The 25726-nt window shown below is 44.0% G+C and overlaps 1 protein-coding gene across 1 annotated transcript in view; it reads right to left on the bottom strand.

The window, feature by feature from the left end:
* Nucleotides 1–25726, bottom strand: part of LOC126426475 (uncharacterized) — a 115817-nt gene that overhangs the window by 76780 nt on the left and 13311 nt on the right. Inside the window, exon 3 of the mRNA XM_050088386.1 lies at nucleotides 19011–19100. Coding sequence (XP_049944343.1) covers nucleotides 19011–19100 — 90 coding nt within the window. The remainder of the gene's footprint in view (nucleotides 1–19010; nucleotides 19101–25726) is intronic.

A 25726-nucleotide genomic window follows, 5' to 3' on the forward strand; every position in this document is an offset into this window, starting at 1 on the left:
GGACTCCAGGGGGCCGCAGGGCAGACACATACAACCCATACTGACGGTCGAGAGAATCGTCGAAGAAGGACTGATAAGAGGGGTGGTCGGGCATTGACAACAGCCAGCAGGCATACTGACAAAGCAGTACGTCGCGCCGGTAGGTCAATGGTAATTCGGTAATTCAGCATAAAGACTCTCGACAGGACTGGTACAGAATGTTCCAGTTGCAAGACAAACCCCCGATAATGGATGGAGTCGAGAAGGGGCGTAAGAGGGATGGCCGAGCAGACGAAGCTCCCATAATCCAGCTTTGATCGGGCTATGGACCGATATAAGTGAAGCAGGACAGTGCAATCTGCTCCCCAAGATGAACCACTAAGAACATGGAGGACATTAAGAGAACGTGCACAACGGGCAGCCAAATAAGAGACATGCGGAGACCAACAAAGTTTCCTTTCCAGTGTGAGCCCTAAAAACTTCGTTGTCTCCACAAAGGGGAGAACAATGGGACTGAGATGTAAGGATGGTGGAGGGAATGCTTTATATCGCCAAAAGTTTATGCAACCGTCTTCTCTTCAGAGAACCGAAAGCCATTAGCCACACTCCATTAATATAGGCTGTCAAGACAACACTGAAGGCAGTGCTCCAGGAGGCATGTTCTCTGGTCACTGCAGTAGATTGCGAAATCAACGAAAAGACAGCCGGAGACGTTAGGTGGAATGCAATCCATAACTGGATTGATCGCTATGGCAAAAAGGGCTACGCTCAAAACGGAGCCCTGAGGCACTCCGTTCTCCTGGAGGAAGACGTCGGACAATACGGAACCCACACGTACCCTAAAAATTCGATCTGTTAAAAATGAATAAAAAAAAAAGGGCAGGCGACCACGTAGACCCCACCTCTGCATAGTGCGTAGGATACCTCCTCCCCAACAGGTATTATAAGCCTTCTCCAAATCGAAGAACACAGCTAACATTTGGCGCTTTCGCAAAAAGTTGTTCATGATGAACGTCGAGAAGGTCACAAGGTGGTCAACAGTGGAGCAGTGTTGACGAATGCCGCATTGAACATTAGTAAGTAGCCGTTGAGATTCAAGAATCCAAACCAACCGAGCGTTAACTATGTGCTCCATCACCTCACAGACACAGCTTGTAAGAGAAATGGGGCAGTAACTAGAAGGAAGGTGTCTTTCCTTCCCGGGTTTGGGTATGGGAATGATGACTGCCTCACACCAACGCGTGGGGACCTGAACTTCCGTCCAGATGCGGTTATAGGTATGAAGAAGAAAGCATTTAACCTGCCGGAGAAAGGTGTGTCAACATCTGAACGTGAATGCATCTGGCCCTGGAGCAGAGGACCAGGACAGTGCAAGTGCACGTTCGAGTTCCCGCATAGTAAAGGGGGCATTATAATCTTTCAAATTCAGCGAGTGGAAGGAAGGTCGCTGAGCCTCTCCTGCCTCTTTTCTGGGAAGGAAATCAGGGTGGTAATGGGCGGAGCTTGAAACCTTCGCGAAAAAGCGGCCGAAGGCATTGGAGAGATCCACAGGGTCCACAAGTACCTCATTACCTGAAGTCAGGCCATGTATCGAGGTGTGGCCCTTAATGCCCGACAGCCGGCGCAGGCCACCCCAGACGACAGAAGAGGGAGTAAAACTGTTAAAGGAGCTTGTGAAAGAGGCCCAACAAGCGTTTTTGCTGTCTTTGATGACTCGACAACATTGCGCTCGGAGCCGTTTGTAATTAATACAATTCGCCAGCGTAGGATGGCGGTGAAAGGTGCGTAAAGCACGTCGTCGAGCATGGATAGCGTCTCTGCAAGCCTCATTCCACCAGGGGACTGAAACTCGACGTGAAGAAGAGGTAGTACGAGGAATGGAACGTTTGGCAGCATTGATGATAATAGCCGTGAGGTATTCGACCTGACTGTCACAGCTGAGAAACTCATGGTCCAGAAAGGTCGCCAGGGAGGAGTGAAGTCCCCATTCAGCTATCGGTATGTTCCAGCTCGAGGGATGTGAGATGGGGTGTGGTGCAGGAGACTAACGACAAAGGGGAAATGGTCGCTCGAATAGGTGTCAGAAAGGACATACCACTCGAACAATAGGCAAGATTGGTAGAACAGATCAAGAGGTCCAAATGGGAGTAGGTATGAGTAGAGTCCAAGATGAAAGTCGGGGCAGACAAGATTGAGATGGTTGAAAACATCCACCAAGAGGGAGCCTCTCTGACAGGATGCAGGAGAACCCCAAAGGGGATGATGGGCATTGAAGTCGCCGAACAATAAAAATGATGAAAGAAGCTGAGAAAACAGGTGCATCATGTCAGTCTAACTGCGGAGGACGATGGAGTGTAGACAGTACAAACAGAAAAAGTAAAGGCAAAGAGTAATACGGACAGCTATTGCTTGGAGTGGGATGGTCAATGGGATGCAATGGTAATAGATATCATCCCGAACGAGCAACATGGCCCCACCATGAGCTGGAATACCATCCACAGGGGTTAGGTCAGATCACTCCGAAGTATAGTGGGTAAAAGCAATATGAGCAGTTGGGCGTAACTTCATTTCCTGGAGACCAATGACGAGCGGACAGTGCAGGCGGAGGAGTAGTTGTAATTCCTCCCGATTAGATCAAATACCTCTTATGTTCCAATGTAATAGAGCCATTGTGGGTCAGAGAAAGGGGGAACGAAACAGGGGAAGAACTAGTCACCTCGACGACCGCGAAGGGCCAGGTTTCGAGGGAACATCGCTACAACGAGTCGGGAGGCGGATCCTGTTCCATCGAGTCGTCACCAGCTGCGGCCACATTCCTGGGTTGCACAAGAGGGGCAGCATTGTCCGCTGGCGACAGGCCTGCCGAGCGCCTGGCAGCAGAGCTTCCCGGCGAAACTGAGGACGGTCGGGAGCAGCGACTGTCTGATGGTGCATCAGACGAAATGCGCCGGGGTGGAGAGGGGGACAAAGACTTCTTCTTTGAGGCCTTCTTGGAAGACCAATGAGTCACAGGGATGGTGGGCTGTGGGGGCTGGACCCAAAGAAAGTCCTCACGCTTGGGGTCCTTTTTCGAATGCCGGACCTCAGAAGCCGGGTTGGTTGGTTGGTTGGTTGGTTGGTTGTTTGGGGTTTAAGGGACCAAACAGCAAGGTCATCAGTCCCTTGTTTCAAATGTGGTGCATTCCCCTAATGTGACATCTCAGGAAAGTCAGAACAATGAAGGGGAAAAGGCGAAAAACGTAAAAGAGCAGTCATTTTGTCAATGGTAAAAAAAATGAGGGAAGTCAGCAAGAGAACGAAGCCGACGCTATGCTGAAGCAGCATAGGCAAGACCACCTGTGACTTAAAATGTGCAAACGTTAGAATGTAGAAGTACATATGGGGAAAGAAGACTAACCAATCCTTAAAAAAAAAAAAAAAAAAAAAAGGGGCAAAAACAGAGTAAAAGGGGAAGAAAAGAGGATCTCTGTCAGGGAGGTGAGTTGGGGGTCTCCGAACACTGCTTACAGTGGGAGACGCCCAAACACTCACCGCCCTGCCCCAACACCAGTGAGAGATTAAAAACCTTAAAACTGAGAATAAAAACCACTTTCCTGGAGGAAACCGAAAACCAGAGAGACCATCTGGGAATTGTCAGCCAACATCAACGGTAAAGTGTGGGGGAGTCTGTACTTAGCACGCAGAGCCAGAAGGAGGGGGCAGTCAACCGAAGTGTGGGCTACTGACTGGAAGGCTTCACAACCACAAAGTGGGGGTGGCTCATCACGCAAAAGAAAACCATGGGTCAGCCTGGTATGGCCAATGCGGAGACGACACAGTGTGGTCGAGTCCTTTCGGGAGAGGTGAAAGGAAGCACGCCACGGGCCTGTTGTCACCTTAATCGCACGAAGTTTATTAAAACAAGAAGTGGCCCATGACTGTGCGAAGTGGGATTTGATGTGAAGCCGTAAATCTGCTGCAGGAGGGGTTACAGAAAATGGGGGGTAAGTGACTGCTCCTCCAGCCAAACGATCAGCGAGCTCATTACCCGGGATACCCACATGGCCAGGGACCCAAAGGAAGTCAATGGAACAAGCAGCACGGTGAATATCAGCGAGATGGTCATGGATGGCAGAGACCAAGGGATGGCGCAAAGAACACCGGTCAATAGCAAGAAGGCCACCCATCAAGTCCGTACATAACAAACCGAGGTTGTGTTGGGACTGTTTAATAAAGGTAAGGGCCTGGGAAATTGCCATCAATTCCGCACTAAACATCCCACATGTAGGTGGCAGCAGATGATTTTCCATTCCAACAGAGGACGTGAAGGTATACCCCACATGATCAGCAGATTTAGAGCCATCAGTGTAAAAAACAACAGCATCCCAAAACTCCCATTAAATTTGGCAGAAAAAGGAACGGAACACCATCGGGGGGATGGGATCTTTCGGACCTCGGCGGAGATCCATCCGAATTCGAGGCCGAGGAACTAACCAAGGGGGGGGGGGGTAAAGGGGAGGGAGCGAGGAAGACAGGACAAAGAAGGAAGCTGAAAATCACAGCAAAGAGACGCAAGGCGGAGCCCAAACAGTAAACCCGCTCGAAGGCAGGAGTCGGGTGGGCGACGTCCATGGTCTGGGAACAGGATAGAATAGGAAGGATAAGTGGGAGAGGAACAGATAGCGAGTGCATAAGACACCAGAAGCTGGGACCGCCGAACAGAAAGAGGGGGGGGGGGTATCCCAGCTTCAACCAGGAGACTATCAACAGGGCTAGTAGGGAAGGCACCGGTGGCCAAACGGATACCACGATGGTGGACTGGATCCAGCACATACAGTGTGGAAGGAGCAGCTGAACCATAAACCTAACAACCATAGTCCAAGCGAGACAGAACTAGAGCATGATAAAGATGGAGAAGGTGGGAACGGTCCGCACCCCAAGAGGAGTGGGCAAGGAAGCGAAGGACATTGAGTTTACAGAAACATCCTACCTTCAGAAGTCTGATATGGGGCAGTCAAGTGAGCTTGTTGTCGAAAAGAAGAGCCAAGAAACGAAACTGTGGGACCACAGGAAATCTTTGTGCATCGAGATAGAGCTCTGGATCAGAGTGCATCGTAGTATGGTGACAGAAGTGGACCACCCCCGATTTTGAAGGAGAGAATTTAAACCCGTGTGAGAGGGTCCATGCACAGGCACACCGTATAGCTCCCTGGAGCTGCCGTTCTGCAGATGCCATCGAAGAGAAACTAGCCCAAATGCAGAAATCATCCACATACAGGGCAGAGGCGACCAAAGGACCGACAGAGGCCACAAGTCTATCGATAGCAATGAGGAAAAGGACACTCAAGACAGAACCCTGTGGGATGCCCGTCTCCAGGGTCTGTGGAGAACTAAAAACAGTATCAACTCTAACTCTGAATGACCGATGGAACAGGAACTGGCGGATAAAAATCGGGAGTGCGCCCCAAAGACCACACTGATGAAGGGTAAGTAAGATGTGATGCCGCCAGGCTGTGTCATAGGCCTTGCGAAGGTCCAAAACACTGCAACCAAATGGCGGCGCTGGGAAAAAGCCTGCCAAACTGCAGATTCCAAGCGAAGTAAATGAGCGATTGGAGACCTCTCTAAAGCCACACTGGTAAGGGGACAATAGATCCCAAGATTCGAGGACCCAATTGAGCCGACCGGCTACCATCCGTTCAAGTAACTTAATAATACACTGGTCAAACTAATTGGCAGATAGCTGTCAACAGATTGGGGGTTCGTACCAGGCTTAAGGACAGCAACCACGATGCTATCCCTCCACTGAGAAGGAAGTCACCCTGGAGCCAGATACGGTTAAACACCCGAAGATGATGTTGCCGTTGTGGAGCACTGAGATGTTGAAGCAGTTGGTTATGAATGGAATCTGGGCCAGTGGCCATATCATGAGAAGATATAGCAGAAAGAAATTCCCATTCAGTAAAAGGTATGTTGTAAGATTCGGACTCACAAGAGGTAAAACATAAGGTGGAAGCTTCAGCCCACTGTTTCTGGTGAAGGAAAGCAGCTGGATAGGAGGCTGATGCTGATGCCACTGCCAAATGGGTCGCAAGATATTCTGCAAGAACTAATGGGTCCGTACAAAGGCCATCTCGGAGGTGAAGGCCTGGGAGGGTGGACTGCCGATGGCAACCTTGGAGAGAGTGAAATGTAGCCCATACTCGTGACAGACGGACAGTAGAACCAAGGGAAGAAACTAATCGTTCCCAACATATCCGCTTGCTCTGTTTGATTAAATAACGGGCTTTAGCACAGAGGCGTTTGAAGGTAGCAAGGCTGGCTACGGATGGGTGCCTCCGTGTTGCAAAGCTCGACGGCGATCACGGATGGCAATGGCCATACTCCACCACCGGACTTGCCGGCGACGAAATGGTCCAGATGAGTGTGGGACAGCAAGGCTAGCAGCGCGAACAATCGCGTCAGACACGTCACGTAGGACGTCATCAATACAACCCAACAAAGAGGGAGAAAAAACGACAGCGTTGGAAAGACCAACGAGGTAACCTGTCCATCAGGGAGCGGGAAGGGAACGAGATAATCAACGGGGAATCGTCACAATCACAAAGGTCGTCGTGTGGCGACCAGTGTAATGAAGGGAGAAGAGAGGGAGAAGAAAGAGAAAGTTCAATGGCAGAGAAGGTACCATGATTGGCACTGAAATGAGTAGGGGAGCCATCATTAAGAAGGCACAAGTCGTGGTCTGCAATAAACTGGTCTATGAGAAGACCTCGTCTAGATGGAAAGGCACTGCCCCACAAGTGATGATCACCAAGGAGGTGGAAGGGAGGAGGAAGTTGATGAAGGACAGTTAAGGCAGCAGGTGTAAGAGTCCTGTCAGGAGGGAGATAAATATTGCAGACCGTGACCTCAGAGTCTAGGTGGACCCTAACAGCAACCGCTTCCAATGTATTTTGAAGAGGAATCCACGTGCTAGCAATTTCTGTACGGACCAACGTACAAACGCCACCAGAAGCCCGCAGGGGTCCGACCCAATTTCGACAGAAAACACGGAACCCACAGAGGGTCGGTGAGTGAGCATCAGTAAAATGAGATTCCTGGAGAACCACACAAGCTGCAGAGTGAGACAAAAGAAGGGATTTCAATTCCGGAAGGTGACAATAGTATCCAGTACAATTCCATTGGGGAACCACAGAATGATGATTTAAATGGGGGCTGAACAAGCTAAAGCCAGTCATACTGCTGGGTCCCCACCCATCACTGACAAGGAGGGGGCGACATCCATGAACGACAGGCAGAATCCGGTTGTGAAGTCAGGGATGGGACCTCCGGTGACACCAGAGGCTCTTTGTCCCGGGACTTACGTGTCTTCTTTTCAGGCTGAGAACGAGGAGGGCTGTGTGGCATATAGGAGCCAGCTGCAGCAAGGTCAGGAACAGAAAGAGACCAGGCGACATGGGGGCCAACAGACCACGCCTCTCGCGGTCGTCACGTGGCAGAAGACCTTTGGCCTGGTAGGTGCTGGGAAGGGGCATCCCGGGAGAGGCGCCCTTGACCGGCATACGCCGAAGGAGTGGGACATTTCTCCAGCTGGGGAGGGGCAGCAGCGCCCAGAGGAGAAGTTGTGGGAGCCGCAGGGGAGGGGGGGAGGAGAGGGGTCCAGGATGGGGGTAAGGAAGGGGGAGGAAGGGGTGAAGATGTAACCAAAGCGTAACTAGATGTCATGGACACAGGGTGAAGACGTGTATACTTCTTACGGGCCTATGTGTAGGTTAAACGATCGAGGGACTTCTACTCCTCTATCTTCTTTTCCTTCTTATATACTGGGCAATCTGGTGAATGTGGAGAATGACTGCCATGACAATTTACACACAGGAGGGGGAACACAGAGACTCCCATCATGGAGTGGACGTCCACAGTCACCACACAGAGGGGCCTGAGAACAGCAGGAAGATGTGTGTCCAAAACGCAAGCACTTAAAACACCTCATAGGAGGTGGGATGTACGGCTTCACATCACATCAATAAACCATAATATTAACTTTCTCAGGTAGGGTATCCTCTTCAAAGGCCAGGATAAAGGCACCAGTATCAATGCGATTGTCTTTAGGACCCTTCTGAACACGCCGAACAAAGTGAACACCCTGCCGTCCGAGATTGTCCCGAAGTTCCTTATCAGTTTGAAGGATGAAGTCCCTATGAAAAATCACACCTTGAACCATATTTAGAGGCTGGTGGGGGGTAATGGACACAGGAATTGTGCCAAGCTGGGTACAGGCACAAAGAGCCACAGATGGGGCAGCTGAAGCAGTTTTGATTAGCAATGAACTTGACTGCATCTTGCTCAGGGAGTCCACTTCACCAAACTTGTCTTCAATGTGATCCACAAAGAATAAAGGTTTGGTATTGGTGAAAGTATCTCCATCAGTCCTGGTGCAAACTAGATAACGGGGGAAAGGTTTCACCCCTAGCCGACAGGCCTGACCCTCTTCCCAGGGGGTAGCCATGGAAGGGAAGGCTGAAGGGGCAAGAGAAGCAGCACTTGAAGAATCAGTTCCACGCAGAGAGACAGCCGCGGAAGAGTGGCCCGAGTTCTGGACCCATATGCGTTTCATTTGCATAGCGTTCGCCCTGATACCACCCACTCCGATCTGGGGCTCTCCTCACGGGCGCCACCCAGCCACAGCAAGGGCCATCTGGCACGGTGGCCATTGCCGGGAGTTCTGATGCTCCAGGATGACGAGCAACCACTCCAAGGAATGCATGAGGTGGTCACAGCTCAGGTATCAGAAGTGTGATCCCTGTGTGTTCAGGGGGCTCAACCGGAAGGGTACATAGCGACCCCACCACACGGGCGGGCTACCGTGCTGGCTATGCACCCTGGCATCAGACAACGACGTGAAAGAAAAGGTGGAATTTACTAGGAGAGTGCACGTCGGAGACACTAGGTAAGGTGCTCTTCCCCAAATGGCTCACACTATGGAGGAGAAATTTCGTAATGGAGGTCAAACATCAGAGGGGGACCAGGGAATGCCAAAAGGAGGAGATGATTACGCAACAAAGCCAAATTGTAAAACCATCAGAACCAGGAGGATAGTGGGGGCCAACATAAGCAAGGACACCAAGAGAGGGAGAGGAGAGGGAGACGGGAAAGGAGTAAGTAGGGGAAAGGAGGGGAAGGGGGAAGGAAATGACGCCCTGGAGAGAAAGAAGGCTGCAATAGCTCGGGGCCCTGTGCTAGCCATGCACGTATCCACAAAAAAGTTGTGGACCCCCTGGTGGGTCGGAAGCCGGGGTCTGTAACATTTCCCTGATGGATGCCTAAGAAGAGGATTGCTTCTCAGGCGGCGGCGGCGGCGGCGGCGGCGGCGGAGGAGGAGGAGGAGGAGGAGGAGGAGGGGGGATGGCCCCTGGGGCAAAGGGGGCAGGGGTCACGAAGGAGGAAGATTTGGAAGGGAGGGATTTGGGAGGCGGAGGCATAGACCCTGGATGGGGTGAGGAGATGGAGTGGGGTGAGGATACTGCGGAAGGAGTGGACACGACCGAAGCAAACGACATTGCCAACATCATGGGATGGAGGCGGTCATATTTCTTCCTGGCCTCAGAATAAGACAGACGGTCCAAGGTTTTCAATTCTTGTATCTTCTTCTCCTTCTGATAGACAGGGCAGTCGAAAGATCTAGGCGAGTGGAGGCCAGAACAATTGACGCACCAAGGTGATGGGGTGCATGTATGTCCCTCATGAAGAGGACGTCCACAATCGCCACAAAGGGGTTCAGCTTCGCACCGTGACGACATACGCCTGAAGTGCAAACATCAAAAGCATCGCATAGGAGGTGGGACGTAAGGTCGCACGTCGCACTGGTAGCACATCACCTTTACCTTCTCCAGGAGAACATCACCCTCGAAGGCAAGGATAAAGGCCCCAGTGTCGACGCCACGATCTTCGGGGCTGCACTGGACTTGCCGGACGAAATGCACGCCATGGCGCACCAGGTTGGCCCTGAGCTCCTCATCAGATTGCAGCAGGAGGTCCCGATGTAAAATAACCCCTTGCGTCCTATTGAGTATCAGATGTGGGACCATGGACACTGGGATGTACCCTAGTCAGTGGCATGCTTGGAGCGCCGCCGACTGTGTAGTGGAGGTGGTCTTAATGAGAATGGACCCCGAACGCATTTTACTAAGAGCCTAGATTTCTCTGAAGATATCCTTGATAAGCTGTACAAAGAACATGGGCTTGGAGGTGGCGAACGTCCCTCCATCGGTCCGAGAACAGAGTAAATAGTGGGGGAAGTATTTCGCCCCAAGCTGGCGGGCCTGTCCTTCCTCCTAGGAAGTGGCCAAGGGGGAAAGGCAGAAGGACCAGAACCAGAGATGGAGACAGAACCTTTCTTCTTACAAGACGCGGCCGCAGAGCGACCTGATGCATGTTGATGTTTCATCTGCAAAACGTCCACCCCAATACCACCCACTCTGACCAGGGGCTATCCCCACAGGCGCCACCCAGCCTCAGCAAGGGCCACCTGGCAGGATGAAGGAGGAGGAGGAGATTAGTGTTTAACGTCCCGTCGACAACGAGGTCATTAGAGACGGAGCTTAAGCTCGGGGGAGGGAAGGATGGGGAAGGAAATCAGCCGTGCCCTTTCAAAGGAACCATTCCGGCATTTGCCTGAAGCGATTTAGGGAAATCACGGAAAACCTAAATCAGGATGGCCGGAGACGGGATTGAACCGTCATCCTCCCGAATGCGAGTCCAGTGTGCTAACCACTGCGCCACCTCGCTCGGTGCCTGGCAGGATGACCATTGCTGGAAGTCCTGATGCCCCAGGTAGACGGGCATCTACTCCTTGGCTTATGTGGGGAGGGTGCAGTTCAGGTATCGGCAGTACGATCCCTGTGTTGTTAGGGGGGCTACAACCTAGAGGGTACATGACTACCCCACCACAATGGGCTGACTACCGTGCTGGATTTCGGGTGCCATGGAAAGTCCATTATGATCAAAGGCGCAGATGGGGATGCACTACGGGCGTAACCTGTGCAACCCATCAGGTGTTCAGGCCCAAATTGATGAACAGTGGGTGCAGTTACGACGCCGTTACGATGATGAGTGTCAAGGTCTTAGTGCACTGAGGACCGGTGATACACCACGTAATGTGTCCTTCCCCAAGAGGCTCGTACTTCTGTAGAATTTTAAAAATGGAGGTCAAACACCAATGGCGACCATCACATTGAAGGCTGAAACGGATGAAACTCCTTTTAGTCACCTCTTACGACAGGCAGGAATACCACAGGCCTATTCTTACCGCGGACCCGCAGAGGGATATTTGTTGGAGACAGCATGTGTTGGCTTAAGACTGAAAATAAGGGTTAAGAAAGCTGAATTTAAATCTTATACTGGTTAATGGCTGTAAAATTAATATAAAAAACGAATGACGCATAATGTCCCTAGTAAGTTGTTTCTTAAATTTATTGCAAATTAAATGCACCAGTAGCAAGCTGTACATATAACGTTCATGGTGCAACAAAAGTATCTTAGTGATTTTCCTATCACGACATGCACTGAAGATCGTTATCAGCTGTCATCCAGTCTGACCGTACTGGAAGTGTAGAGGAAAAGAGAAGGAAAATTCATTGTGTAGTAGGATCTAAACCACAAACCTCATCTGTTCTACTAAACGAGGTGTGATCTTATAGAGAGATTCAAATTTGTCGATATATGCGGAACAAATGCCACCATGACAAATGGTTTTTGGGTGGGATACCCAGCACTTTAAATAACAGCAGCCTCAGTCTGTTTTCCTATCCCCTTGACGGGCTGTTTGCTAGCTATGCAGTCCATTTCTCTTCACCATAAGCTGTTAACCTCTAGCAAAGTTGGTACTTTTTTGCATTGTTCATAAGCTCACACAATTTCTGCCATACAACACATTAATCACATTTCCCAGGCATTTATACTGTGTACATGTTGCTGCTTTTCCTCTGGCATAGATATTACAATTCTACTCATCTCAGTATTACATACTTCTTGCCGCAACTTGCAAACAGAAAATTGGACATTCAAAATTTGTTGTGTGTATCCTTTCATCCTCTGCCTCGGCAATGTCATTGCTTTCTCATCAACAAAAAAATTTAATTTTGTTAACAAGTTTCGACCACCCCATAGCATTGAGCACAACTTTAACTGGAACATGGCTGTGTCTAGTCATAAGAAATAGTTCATTCCTACTGCTGCTTGGTATGTGTTTCACATTGCTGACTAATACATTATTTTTGAAAGTGGTAGTGGAAGTACTATGGCAACATGACACTAAGTAGACAGGTATGTCATTCTGCCTGCAAGGGAGCTCATAGGTGGACTGCACACCTTGAGGAAAAGTTGAGGGGCAGAGAGAAAGGGCAAGGACGAGACAGGCAGAGAGAGTGGGTGAGAAGATGGGAATTTGGTGGGTGAGGAGGACACAGAAGAGTGACAAAGGAGGGGATGGAATGATTGTGGTAGGAGAAGATGGACTAAAAGATTGGAATATATACCTACCCTGGCAATACCACGAACTCAGCTGGTTACTAATATACTGCTGATCTCTAGAAAATTCACGATCTATGATTATTTCAATTAGCCAGTGACTTTCCTCATTCTACATGCAATATTAGTGATGTGAATGCTGGAAATATTCTCCAGATCATCCCACCCCAAACTTAGTCTGGGATCCTCACTGATACAATCTCTGTGGCAAAATACTCCCAACCGACCTTCAAGAAAATAACAAAGAATATTCGAATTAATACAGCTTGTGCAAATCTGTCCATACAAAGACAATTTGCTGATCAGCTTTTCTAACTCACATTCCCAAGATTCCACCTTGTGGTACATTTCACTGTGCTCTTTGCAGAGACACTGACAGCTCTCTCCTACACTGTATACTTCACAGCACAGCACTTACTGACTGACCATCATCTGGCGACCTAGAAATTTGCCTCGAGTTGCGGTGTTATGCTTCTCCCATCCACACACCATTTATCACTCGTCATCAGCCTTCACCTGCCTATTGTTGCCCGCATTTAACCTATTATCTTGTTGTCACACTCACAGCTTTAGCTCAAATGAGTTCAGGCATTTGACACGCATTACTGGACGATGTGTTCTTTTGACTTCTCCTCTCCAATCTTCAGTGGTGTCTTGCACTGGACCCAAGATAATGTCCTAGATTTTCAGCCTGCAAATTTTGTTTTGCATTGCCTGCCTGTCTCACAATCAAGGACCTGGTTCTAGAAAGCAATTGGGTAATTTAATTTAAATTTATACAGAATTACTTTAGGACTGGCAGCTAGATATGAAATAGTGTGGACACATTCAAAGACTGCAGAGCATACATTCAGTCTATCCCAAGGGATAGACCTTCACCACACTGCCAATATACTATGCAAGTGTAGTACAGTTCAGTTCTAGGCAGCTTGCTGTCCTATGGAATCGCTCACTGCACTACGAGTTTCTGTTTGTGTTCATTTTGTACACTTATAGGATTGAAATTTTACCTGTCATTACTGTTATCAGTTCTGGAGTGTGCAGTGCTTAAGAATGTTAAAAGCCACTTCAGCAAATGTTATTCAGTGGATATATCGATATCACTCTTGTTCAAGGCATTGCTATATAAAACAAAAATCAGTTGAGATAAATGGTTTGTGCATAATCTGCCTACATCATCAACATCTGTTGTTGATAATGCTCCCAAATGTTCTGTTGTTGACAAGAACCTTATACTAAAATAAAAGGAGGAAATTATTGGCTTCAGCATCTGTAAGTGGAAGTAAGTGAAACATTTAAAAAGATGGAGCATATAAATCCAATACCTCTCCATAAACCACAGTTGTCCACATACAAAAACTGACAGGTTGACAAAAACATACAGGCATAAAATAATTAGGCTGACAAGTTCTCACTGGCACGTCAACCCAACAGAATTGATATGGACCTAAATTGACAATTATGTTGCAAAACAGTGACGAAACAAGTAAAAAAGGTACACTGTCCACAGTTGGGGAACTCAGTAATGAAGCTGTTAGGAAAATTACCAGGGAATGTGTGGTATATTTACGTGCAGAGCAGACTGTATTTTCATAAATTTTAATTGTTACTAAGAAGGCTGTTATTGGCAACTACAATCAAATGAAGTGCACCTCAGGAATTCAGCACTAATGACACTAACAAAATCTTCATTGTTTCCATCATAATAGTTGCAATTGGAAGGTAGTGAATGATGTTATCACTACTTTTCTTACTTTCATACTTATATTTCCATACCTCTACCAAAATGGGTAACTTCCTTGCTACAAAGATTTGTGATGTTTGATCAGAAAATGTAATGTCATGTTAGCCGTAAATGCTGTGCTGTGTTTCTCTCAACAAAACGGATGACTGATACCGTATCACATGAGCAGAGCCTCACACACAATGTTAAATTTAAATTAATCTTATGTTATACATGTCTGACAGAATTTGGAGCTGTTGAAAGTAAGATATATTCTAAATATTTTGTTAACACAATTTGGTCATTTAAACTCAGTAACAAAATTTCCCTGTAAGTCAAATTTTCAGGAACATTGAACAATGCATTTTCGAAAATATTGTGCATATAAAATTAAAAATTTACTGCCACAAACACATCTAAAATGAGAATGTAGTGAAACTCTTCCAGAATCTATTGATCCCACTTCCACGTTTGTACACTGATTAGTATGCAAATTTGAGTGTGTTCAATGAAATGTCAGATCATGCAAACAGTCAGGGAAGAATGCAGCAACTTCGTTTTGCATCTCCATGTGTTCCTGCTGTAGTGTCAATCCCAAAGTAATTGTGAGGAGATTATACATCACATGCCTCAGTTTTAATTTCACTGGAGATTGTGATTTTACACAATCATTTTCACAATTTAAAAGTTACTGATGTACTAATGCTATAGTGCTTTACATTCAGCTGTTGCTTGCACTCTTGTGTCAACAGTTCTCAATGGTGGCAAACGTGAAATTCAGTATGAAGTGGCACACACTGCATTACTCCAGAAGGAAGAACCACCATATATGTTTCCTCGGATAATGCTCTACAGACCAACTTTCATACATGCTACAGACAACCTTCTTAGCTCTGGAATTTGCCATGACTGTGCCAAGCACAGATTCTCCCATTCAATTTATCACTGTTAATTTCTCAAGTATTATGTTGAATGCACTTGGACAACGACAACGATGTTTTTCAACACACTCGCAGTGCTGTGCAATCATTGTCTGCGAGTACTGTGATCTTTAAGAAATGGGTTTCTTATTCTCTCATAATCTCTCCCAAATGTGTCTCATAATAAATGTGTGATTATAGTCCATATCCCTGCCTATTAATATCTGATTCTTTGTACACCTACATCTACACTAGACTAGTCACCTAATGGTGCATGCCAGAGGGTACTTCTGATACCACTACATCCGTTACTTTACTATTTCCTATTCTATTTGAAGGTGGTGTTTGGAGAGAACAATTGCCAGGAAGCATCTATATTAGCTCTAATGCCTCCTATTTTGTTGCCAAAATTATTTTGCATCAAAAAGGCACTTCTTTATCTACTAGTTTAGAGTTGCCAGTGCTTGATGAGGTTCCACAATTGACTACATAACAAGATTAACTACACTCCATTTAAAGTTCCTATATGATGTGTGTAATAGTAGCATTTTTCCCCAAGTGAGAAAGAAACACATCTGACTAGTTCACTACCTCATGTCTGAACACTTATCCTATCATCCTGCCCCTTCTTTTTGTCAGCATTTTCCGTACATTTCTTTCTTCGACTGTTCTGCTGAGGACTCCATATTCCTTGTAAGTTCACTTAATTTTCAGCAGCATTCTCTAATCGCACATCTGAAATGTGTGAGTTCTGTTCTTTTTCATTTTCCAATCACGCCTACCCAGTAAAAATTCTAATACTCACCACAACTGATCTTAGTCCACAGAGCTGGATACCATTACAAAACAGATTTCTACTAAGTATTACAAATTTTTGTAAATAGCATCAAATTTAACTGTAGGCTTTCCCGGCGTAAACTGTTGATGAAGATTTCTCGGGTCTCCAGCCGGGTGGTAGCATTGACATCTTGCAATGTTTTTGACAAAAAAGGAGATGAATGACACCAGAGCCATGGTCAATTTGACTCGAAAAGAACTAGATGCTGCCACGATCGCAGTCCTAAAGAAAGGACTGAATTTTGCCCCCATCCCCAGAACAAACTCGAAATGAGACATCAGTGGCGTGGAAGAAGCAGTACTAGGGCTTCCCAAGGAAGAGGAAGTCACATGGGAAACTTCCAGAATAATTGACAGATTTCAATTGCCTAAAAATAACATATCTGCGGAAGGACGAGCAGCTCTTTGGTCCCTTAGAGATTACCATGATATAACAATCCTACTAGCAGACAAAGGGAATGCTACAATGCTATTAAGCACTTCCGAGTACCAGCAGAAAACCTGCTGCTACAAGATGAGGCCTACAAGAGGCTGAAGAAGGATCCAACCGCAACGTTAAGTAGAAAGATGATAGCTCTGCTGAAGAAATCTGACTTACCTGAACGAATGAAGAAGCACCTGTACCCCAGAGCACCAGCAACACCAAGCCTCTATGGACTCCCCAAGATCCATAAGGAAGGGGTACCTCTAGACCAATTGTAGACTCCATCAACTCTCACTGTTACGGACTTGCTAAATGCCTAGAAACACTGCTCAAACCCCTTGTGGGGGCCTGCAGCCACCATGTGAGAAACTCGGCCAAATTCGTAAAAATACTCAGGGACATGTGACTACAAATGGAAGACCTACTTATGAGCTTCAACGTGACATTGCTTTTCACAAAAGTGCCCTTTCAATACTCCTTGGCACTTTTAGCCCAGCACTTTGAAACACAAACAGCCAGGCTCTTCAAACATGCACTAACAACCACCTACTTTCAGTGCCACGGGGAATTCTTCGAACAGATCTATGGCGTGGCCATGGGCTCCCCACAGGCTCCTGTGATTGCAAACCTCTACATGGAACATTTTGAGGAGGTGGCCCTTCAAACTTCCAGACAGAAACCAAAGCACTTCTTCCACTATGTCAATAACACTTCTGTCATATGCGGACATGGCAAACAGGTGCTAGATGATTTTCTGGAATACCTCAACAACATCCATCCGAACATCAAATTTACAATGAAAATGGAGGAAAATGGCTGGCTCCCCATCCTTGATATTTTAATTAAGAGGAAGGCAGATGGTTCACTAGGCCATGCAGTACATAGGAAGAAGACACACAGACCTATACCTTCATACAACAAGCTGCCACCATCCAGCACAGAGACAAACAGTACTGACCATCCTGGTACATAGGGTGCATGCCATTTGTGACAAAGACAGCCTGTCATCCGAGCATTAACACCCGAGGGAAGTCTTCCACCAAAATGGCTACAGTGAAACGCAGATCAACAGGGCGCTTAAAAGAAGGAAGCAGAGAGAACCCCAGAAAAAGATGATGGAGAAGGAGATGAACGTCTTGCATTCCTTCCATACACGGTTCTGCTCCCGGTCAAAATTGTACAACTTCTGGGCAAATACAATATCAAAACCACTCTCCAACTACCATCAAAGACCAGGGAGCTCCTAGGTTCTACCAAAGATCCGCTGAACCTTAACACACCAGGTGTATATATAGCATACCATGTGAATGCGGAAAACAATACATTGGGCTAACACAGCACTGTACATCTAAATGCTGCGGAGATCATATCAGATGTGTGCAACTAGACCACACAGAAAAATCAGCCACTGCAGAACACAGCACAAATGAACACACCTTCAACTTTGAAAACACGAAAGTACTGTGCTGAGCATCTGGCTTCTGGGAAAGCATTATCAAACAATCCACAGAAATAAGGATTCATCACAATCTCATCAACAGATATGATGGATACCAACTGAGCGCAGCATGGAACCCTGCGATAGCGGCAATCCATCGGGGGCATGACCGTCAACGCCCTCTGCTGTGGACACAGACATAATTCTTACACCGAGAACCGAATGTGGCCACCATCCCCACCACTGCAGCCACCCGAGGTCTAGTAGAGGGGGGTGATGGCACATATAAATAGCATGCTCCCCACAAATCTTGACACTATGCCAGAAGATGGGTAATATGACACTGCCTGAAACATCATGTGATATCAATGCTACCATGTGGCTGGAGACCTGACAAACCATCAGCATTAAACTTAGTACACTATGGTGATAGTTAAACTAATATGGAATTTCACAGACTATCACCATAATGTACTAAATTTAATGCTGTTCACAAAAATTGTACTAAATTTAATGCTGTTCACAAAAATTGTACTAAATTTAATGCTGTTCACAAAAATTGTACTAAATTTAATGCTGTTCACAAAAATTCTTGCTATCACAATGTTTTCTCTTTGCAAGCAGTTTGGGATACGCAATGTTCCATTACACTGTAAATTTATGCCATGCATACTGGATAAACCCATTGTCTTTACACAGAGCAAACAATTCCAGTAATGCAGTTTGTTTTTCATTAAATACTTCAGCGAAAAGTAATAGTATGACAAATACAATACTTATCTGATAACATACTGCTTACAGTTGATTGCTTTACCTCTTACATCTTTTCTATTATAGAACTCTGACAGAGACAAATAAATTGACAGCTGCTGCAAGGAAGTCATCTTTGGTACATTTGTTCCAAGAACGAATTTGAGGCATTCATTATTTATATGTAAAATAAAATTACCATGGGTTACAGTTAGTAAAGTTATGTTTCCTACAAGTTTCATTCAAATACCATTACACACAACCGAACAATATACCTACAGTCAATTGAAATTCTATGAACATTCTGGAGGAGTGCTAATATACTAGGTTTTAATGTTTCATCATTTATGATCACTGAAATTTACTGCACCCAATGCATTTCATGATATCCATACAGTACTTCATGCACAATGCATCACCGATGTGAAAACTTACATCATGTTCAATGCCATCCTCCTGTTTCAGTTCTAGGTCTTGCTTTATATGAAGACTAGGTGTTACAATCTTCAGCGGATCTTCAAGAAACTGAAAAAAGAAAAAATGGCATATTCACAGCTTCTGTCCCTTGCAATTGATTGGTGGTTACACATCATGTGGGGCTAAAAAGCTATTGGTCACATGTATTCACTTACTGGCATTTGGTAACCAGAAAATGTGTCACATTAAATTAGATTTACTTTCATTCCAATTAGTCCATACATTTGAAACCAAGACTCTAATTTGGAGATAGACACATCAGACATCAACCAAACAGAAATTATTCCATCCTTGCCAAGCAGCTACTGCTATTACACACACACACACACACACACACACACACACACAAACAATGTTATTTTTCTAAACTAAAATTTTGCTCATTTTGCAAGGGAGACATGTTATTGTGGATAGTTGGCTCATAAAGAAAATTGCACTAATGTAATACCATTTCATTTCATGGAAAAAATTACACACGCCATGTAAAATATCATGGTAAATTTCTCCTTTTCACCAGTACCACTGTCATCCCATTTCATGCATTATTTGAACATTTAAATAGTGTGCCACCGTTGTAATTTGATTTGAGGCAACTCTGCCAGAGATGGTCCCAGTCACCAGCATTGACACAAGGCACTGAGCACGTAAGGATTTGCGTAAGCAGGCAGACATTTATGCGTATCATTAAGCAAATTATACTATGACAAACCTTAGAATTTCTACTGTTTTACTGCATCATTTATTCATTATTGTGAGGAATTGAATAAATTTATCTGCACAGGAATGCACTGTATTTGCTAATGAATGGAAGATGTTGATTACTCACAGTATTTATGTAGGTGCCAACATCAATTACTATTACGATATCTGCAATTGCATGACTGAGAAACTCCAGTAACATTACTAAACTGAACTGTGTGCTGTATGAATGAAGCCAAATAGAGAACCTTTCGTGTTTGAAGCGTGCAGGAGCAGGAGAAACTGGCCAATTGTCTGCAAAATGCTTGGTGAAGTGTGATGTGGTCAATGGCTTCAAGCTTGTAATACAATTTTATTGAGCTCTCCACTCTTTTCATAAGTCCAAGATCAACTGCAAGCTCTCTTATTACATGTTAAATACTGGTTCAGATGCTAACTCCTTTATAAAGTGAAACATAAAATTTTACAAAACAAAAGTTAGTTTTATGTAACCTAAGCTTTCCGTTACAGTATTTGATTAGCTTTAAATTCTATTCCTCTACCCTGCTATTTAACTTTTTTTTACTGTGTAAGCTCTTACTGTATAATGCTAATATTCACTTTTTGTTTCCTTTTTAGACATTGGACCTGATATTACTAATATTTATTGGAAGTCAGAACTATGACTTGTTAAAATGGAATTCACATTGAATCACTTGACACATCACAATAGCATTTCGTGATTTTTATTCTGGAATTTAAGTTAATTTTATTTTTGGGTGGTTCCAGTCCTTCCAGCCCCCTTTCAGCCTATTTCAATCAATATATTATAAATAGAATCTGCATGAAAACAGAACTGGCCATTTATGAGGAACTCCAAATATCATTTGGGCATTTGAATGTATCCATTAGAATCGGCTGAAAGCAGAACATTCAATTACATGAAACGTAATTTGGTTCATATGACACATTATGATTATGACACAGGGGTCTTTTGACACCATGGAATAATGTCACAAACCACTAAAATAAGGAAACTACTGTTGACAGTAGTGTGGAGTGAGTCATGGCACAATGTAGATGACTGCGTCAAGTACATGTCTTGACAGCTTCACGTTTGAAGATGGCACTTTGTTTTTGCCCAGTGTGAATGTGGAAACACTGATGCAGCAAGCTAGTTCAATGCATCTCACTACTATTTTGCACATGGAAGCCACATAAGTTCTTTGCAAAGTTCTTTTTATTTATAGAGTTAAAAAACACCTCAGACAGGAAATGAAGTTATGCATCTGCAACCCTGGAGGAAAATATGACAATCCAAGATAAGTTGGTACAACTTTTTCATGGGCCATCCCCTCTCCAACCCTTAAGTGTATATTGGTAACACCTGTTGCAGCCTGTAATGGGAAGTTATGATGGCTGAACAGCGATTTGTGTAGCCAATGACATATTTTTAATTCAATGGAAAGACAAATAGTGTTTAATCTAACAACTACCTTGACATATCAGATGTTAGAATGGGATCAAAGTCAATTTTCAGGGAAAAAGCCTGTTTGCAGTGGCCAAACAAAAAAAAGTAACAATATAACACTGGGTTTTCATCAATTATTTTTGCACTTTTCTTTCCAATATTGATTTGTATCTAGCAGGACTGTGGACAAAAACAGGAAATAAGGGAAAAGTGTCAGTTTCAAGCCTAACCTAAACCTCAGAGAAGGCTATATATCAGTCTGTCACAACATAGATCCATCTCTGAGAGAAAGCTGTTAATAGTATTTGAAGAGAGGCAGTGAACACTGCCCTACACCCCAATACAAGAACCTCTTGTAAGCAGCAGAAGAACATGAAGATACAACTATGCAGACAATACCACTCACCAAAACCAGGATTGTATATCAGATAAAATTAATAAAATTTCAAAATCAAAGTTGCACATGTATTCTGTATAGACACATATATGATTATATTACATTAGCAGAATTGTCAACATGTATCAAAAGCATGCTGTGAAGTAAAGGCCATCCACAAAATGATTAGTTTGTATATTAATGGCAGGACTGAGCTGGTTAACAGCTGTGCATTGTCTATGATGTAATATCCTCCCATTGGCTGCCAACAATCTGGTCCAGAGACATGTTAGAAATATCTACTTCGTACCATAAACTAGTGCAGTATGTGGACCACAGTTTGTGAAGTTTAGCTAATAAACCTGTCCACAGGAGTTGTTGACTTGAGGAACTAGGTTATTAATGGGGGCACACAAAAGCCATTTGAAGGTAACGTATGTCCATCTAAAGTACCTGCACTTACCAGGTCTCCATGGCTAGGACTAAGAAATGACAGAGGCCCCTGGTTCCCATCAAGATGCCACAGGCCCATAAGCTTTCCAGTGTTCTTGACCTTGCTGGTTTGTCTTGAATCAAAAGGAAAGGGAGGGTACTGGCTGCATGATGAGCAGATTACTGTTGATTGGACATCCAAACCAATGCAACTCGCTTATTTGGACCTCAAGAATGCCTCACTGCAGCATCCATCCAAGCAGTGAGGGGTTGCTCTTCACTGTGAATTCAGTGTCAGAAGAGTGAGACTCAGACACACAGCAGCCTTGTGTAGTGATACACACCACTATGAAGAAATGTGGTGACACCACTGTGGAGAAGTTGATGCATATCCCTACATCATCTTTCCAACAAATGATACTAGCAACTCTGAGTTATTTATGTAACAAGATTAGAAAAATAAAATAATATGTTGAGTATAGAAGTACAGGGCATAAGACGCATGTCCACATCTTGCGTTCGCCAAGGTTCCATCTGAGATGTGGTATTCCAATGGTGAGTTTGAGTATTGTATACTACAATTGCTGGAATTTATGATCCACCTGTTATGCCAACTTTTTGTTTATAAATGCCCAAAAATGTTACAGCATTTTTCTGCCATCATCAGTGAGTACTTTTATTCAGCTACATGTTTCAAGTAATAATGAGCCTAACAAAATTAGATCTCATAACAGTTTATGTCTTTTCACTATTACCTAATTTTTCTACATTTCTAGTTTATATATGATCCTCTATATCTTTCTATGTACTGATAGATTATCATCTGCAACTAAATTATGTTCCTGTGAGTTTGGTTGGCTAATCACCAAATCCCTACCTATGAAGCAATTTTGTTGCACCACAAAATTTCATGTCCAGTTCGTAGAACTCCACTCACAAGCTATAATTCTTTTCTTTACTGAAAGCAATGTTTATATTCCTGTGTCAATCACTATTTATGATCACTTGGGTTTGACACTAAGTTGGAACTTCTCTCTCTTTCCTCTGCCTGTGCCACAGTGAAGGCTCCCTATTTTCTGACCTGTGTTATTCAGTGGAAGATGATAGGGTACCTCCGCAAAGCTCATGAGGGCACTATGGTCACGAAGGAACTAAACAAGTAGCAGGTTACATGCAGAATGCATTTCTTAGGTTAGAAAACCACCTGTAAAGACAATAAGCAGGTAAATGCAGATCTAAGTGAGCGTCACCTAATTTTGGTACTGAGGAAAATACATGTCAAATGTCACAAAAACAAATGCAAACCCAAAGTAAAAGTAAAGGTTTAAACAACCTGGAGTTAGTTATTAACATTTTACTGCTCTATTAGGCATTGACTTAGTGGATGTGGTATGCCACTGGCTTCCTCCTACTTCTGAACTCACTGACATAGTAAGTTACATGAGGACCAAGAGCTTCACACTGGAATGGAAACTGTCATTTTCCACACAGACAATTTGCATGTGAAAAAGTGACAGATGATGCTTGGGACTGAACCCAAAACACTTGAATTTGTAGCCTCACACCCATTCAAGAAGCAATCCTCTTACTCTTAGAAAAGAGTGTAAGCACTCAAGACCAGATCGAGAGTTTCATTAACTAACAGTGGCATTATACACACAATACTGGAAGGAAAACTAGAAATGATTAGCTACAAAATCTGATATTCATACAGAGGACCCATTAGAAAGATGCACCACAGAACACAGGCAGTAATACATTTATTATCTTGAAAAATCAGTACTGTACAATGAGATAAATCTGCATTTATCTCATTGCATGTTACTGAAATTTGAAATCTGCATGCAGATAAGTATCAAATGAGAGGAAAAAAGTAATTTTAAAGTGTCAAATGTGATGTGGAAAAAAAACCATTTCGAGTTCCAACATCCACCCATCATAGTAGATTAATGTTTAAGATATACTCTGGTAAATATTGTATACAATTTCTCCATCATACTGCAGAGACAGTAAGTATGTATGTATATATATATATATATATATATATATATATATATATATATATATATATATATATATATATATATATATATATATATAATAGAAGGAAACATTCCACGAAGGAAAAATATACTTAAAAACAAAGATGATGTGACTTACCAAATGAAAGTGCTGGCAGGTCGACAGACACACAAACATACACACAAAATTCAAGCTTTCACAACAAACTGTTGCCTCATCAGGAAAGAGGGAAGGAGAGGGAAAGACGAAAGGATGTGGGTTTTAAGGGAGAGGGTAAGGAGTGATTTGGTAAGTCACATCATCTTTGTTTTTAAGTATATATATATATATATATATATATATATATATATATATATATATATATAGACACACACACACACACACACACACACACACACACACACTTGTCAGCTACATAACTGAAGACGCATGCATACAGATGGGGAGAAAGATGAGAGGAAAATTACATCAATAAAGTACAACATGACATGAGGTTGAGCAAATATAAGCAACATGAGCCATGCCATTTTATCAGGAGCTGTCCATCCACTTCCTTGAAGAGATTTTGAGAATCCATGGAAAACAGATCTAAATTTCCAGAGGACAATCTGAACTCATTCATCTCAAAATCACATCCTGTGACATTAGCACAGCTGTGAACAAAAATTCCTGTGAAAATCTACAAAACATGTTTTCCAAAAATTAGCCTGTGTAACTGTTTAGAAAACACACACAACAGGGAAATATTTATTCTGTTAGCAATAGACATGCCCAAAATAATAAATTCTCTAAATACAGATATTGGAACATGAGCACTGGACTACTGAAGCATCACAGATTGCTACTGTTAAAAACAAATTCTGAAAGATAGGAACATACTTCTGCCTAACAAACATGGTAAGGTGATCAAACATGATGTAACAGCCAATACACCCAGCATGGGGAATGTTCTGGAATACAGTGAGGACCTGCAAATGTTAACTACATTACATAGTTACATGACAGGAGAGATCTGTACAGCAAATACAAATGAAGCTAAATCCCCTGAATCCCCATGGTCAACCAGAAGTTGAACATATGAGAACCACCAAGACAGCCTATATAAGAAGCCTTCCATTAATTTATAAGCAAGATCATATCTTGCAAAACATGAAACAAAAAATGAAAACCCCAGAACTTCTGAACAAAAAGGTTAGAAAATGGATCAAAGACAACTCTACAAAGCCAAGTTGACAATGATGCACATGGTAGCAAAACAGAAGACAGTAACACAAAAGTCAATTACAATGCTTTGCCTTACAAAGTTTCTCCACTAAAGAGCATAAAAATGCATTTCACATTTTTGGCTGCAGCATGGATACTAAAATGACAGATACATAATTGACTAAGGTGTGGACAGGAGGGAGAAGGAAAAACCAAACTTTTTCTACACAGTAGACCACTAGACCTGAAGTGGCAGCCATCAGATTAAATAAAACAAGTGGATTTTGCAGAACAACCTCTGGCAATTGAAGTGTTAACTTTATGGAACAGTGGCTTTTCATGGGAACATAAAAATGCACAGGTCATTTCAGTTTGTAAGAAGAGGCACAGGAAACATGTTTGGAGCGAAAGGCCTGAACAGCAGATAATTTTGTTCTCCTATATGATTTTGGAAAGAAAACAGTTCCTCTGCAAGAGTAAAAATGGATCCTA

The sequence above is a fragment of the Schistocerca serialis genome, chromosome 11 (assembly GCF_023864345.2).
Source record: "Schistocerca serialis cubense isolate TAMUIC-IGC-003099 chromosome 11, iqSchSeri2.2, whole genome shotgun sequence".
NCBI classification, from domain to species: domain Eukaryota; kingdom Metazoa; phylum Arthropoda; class Insecta; order Orthoptera; family Acrididae; genus Schistocerca; species Schistocerca serialis.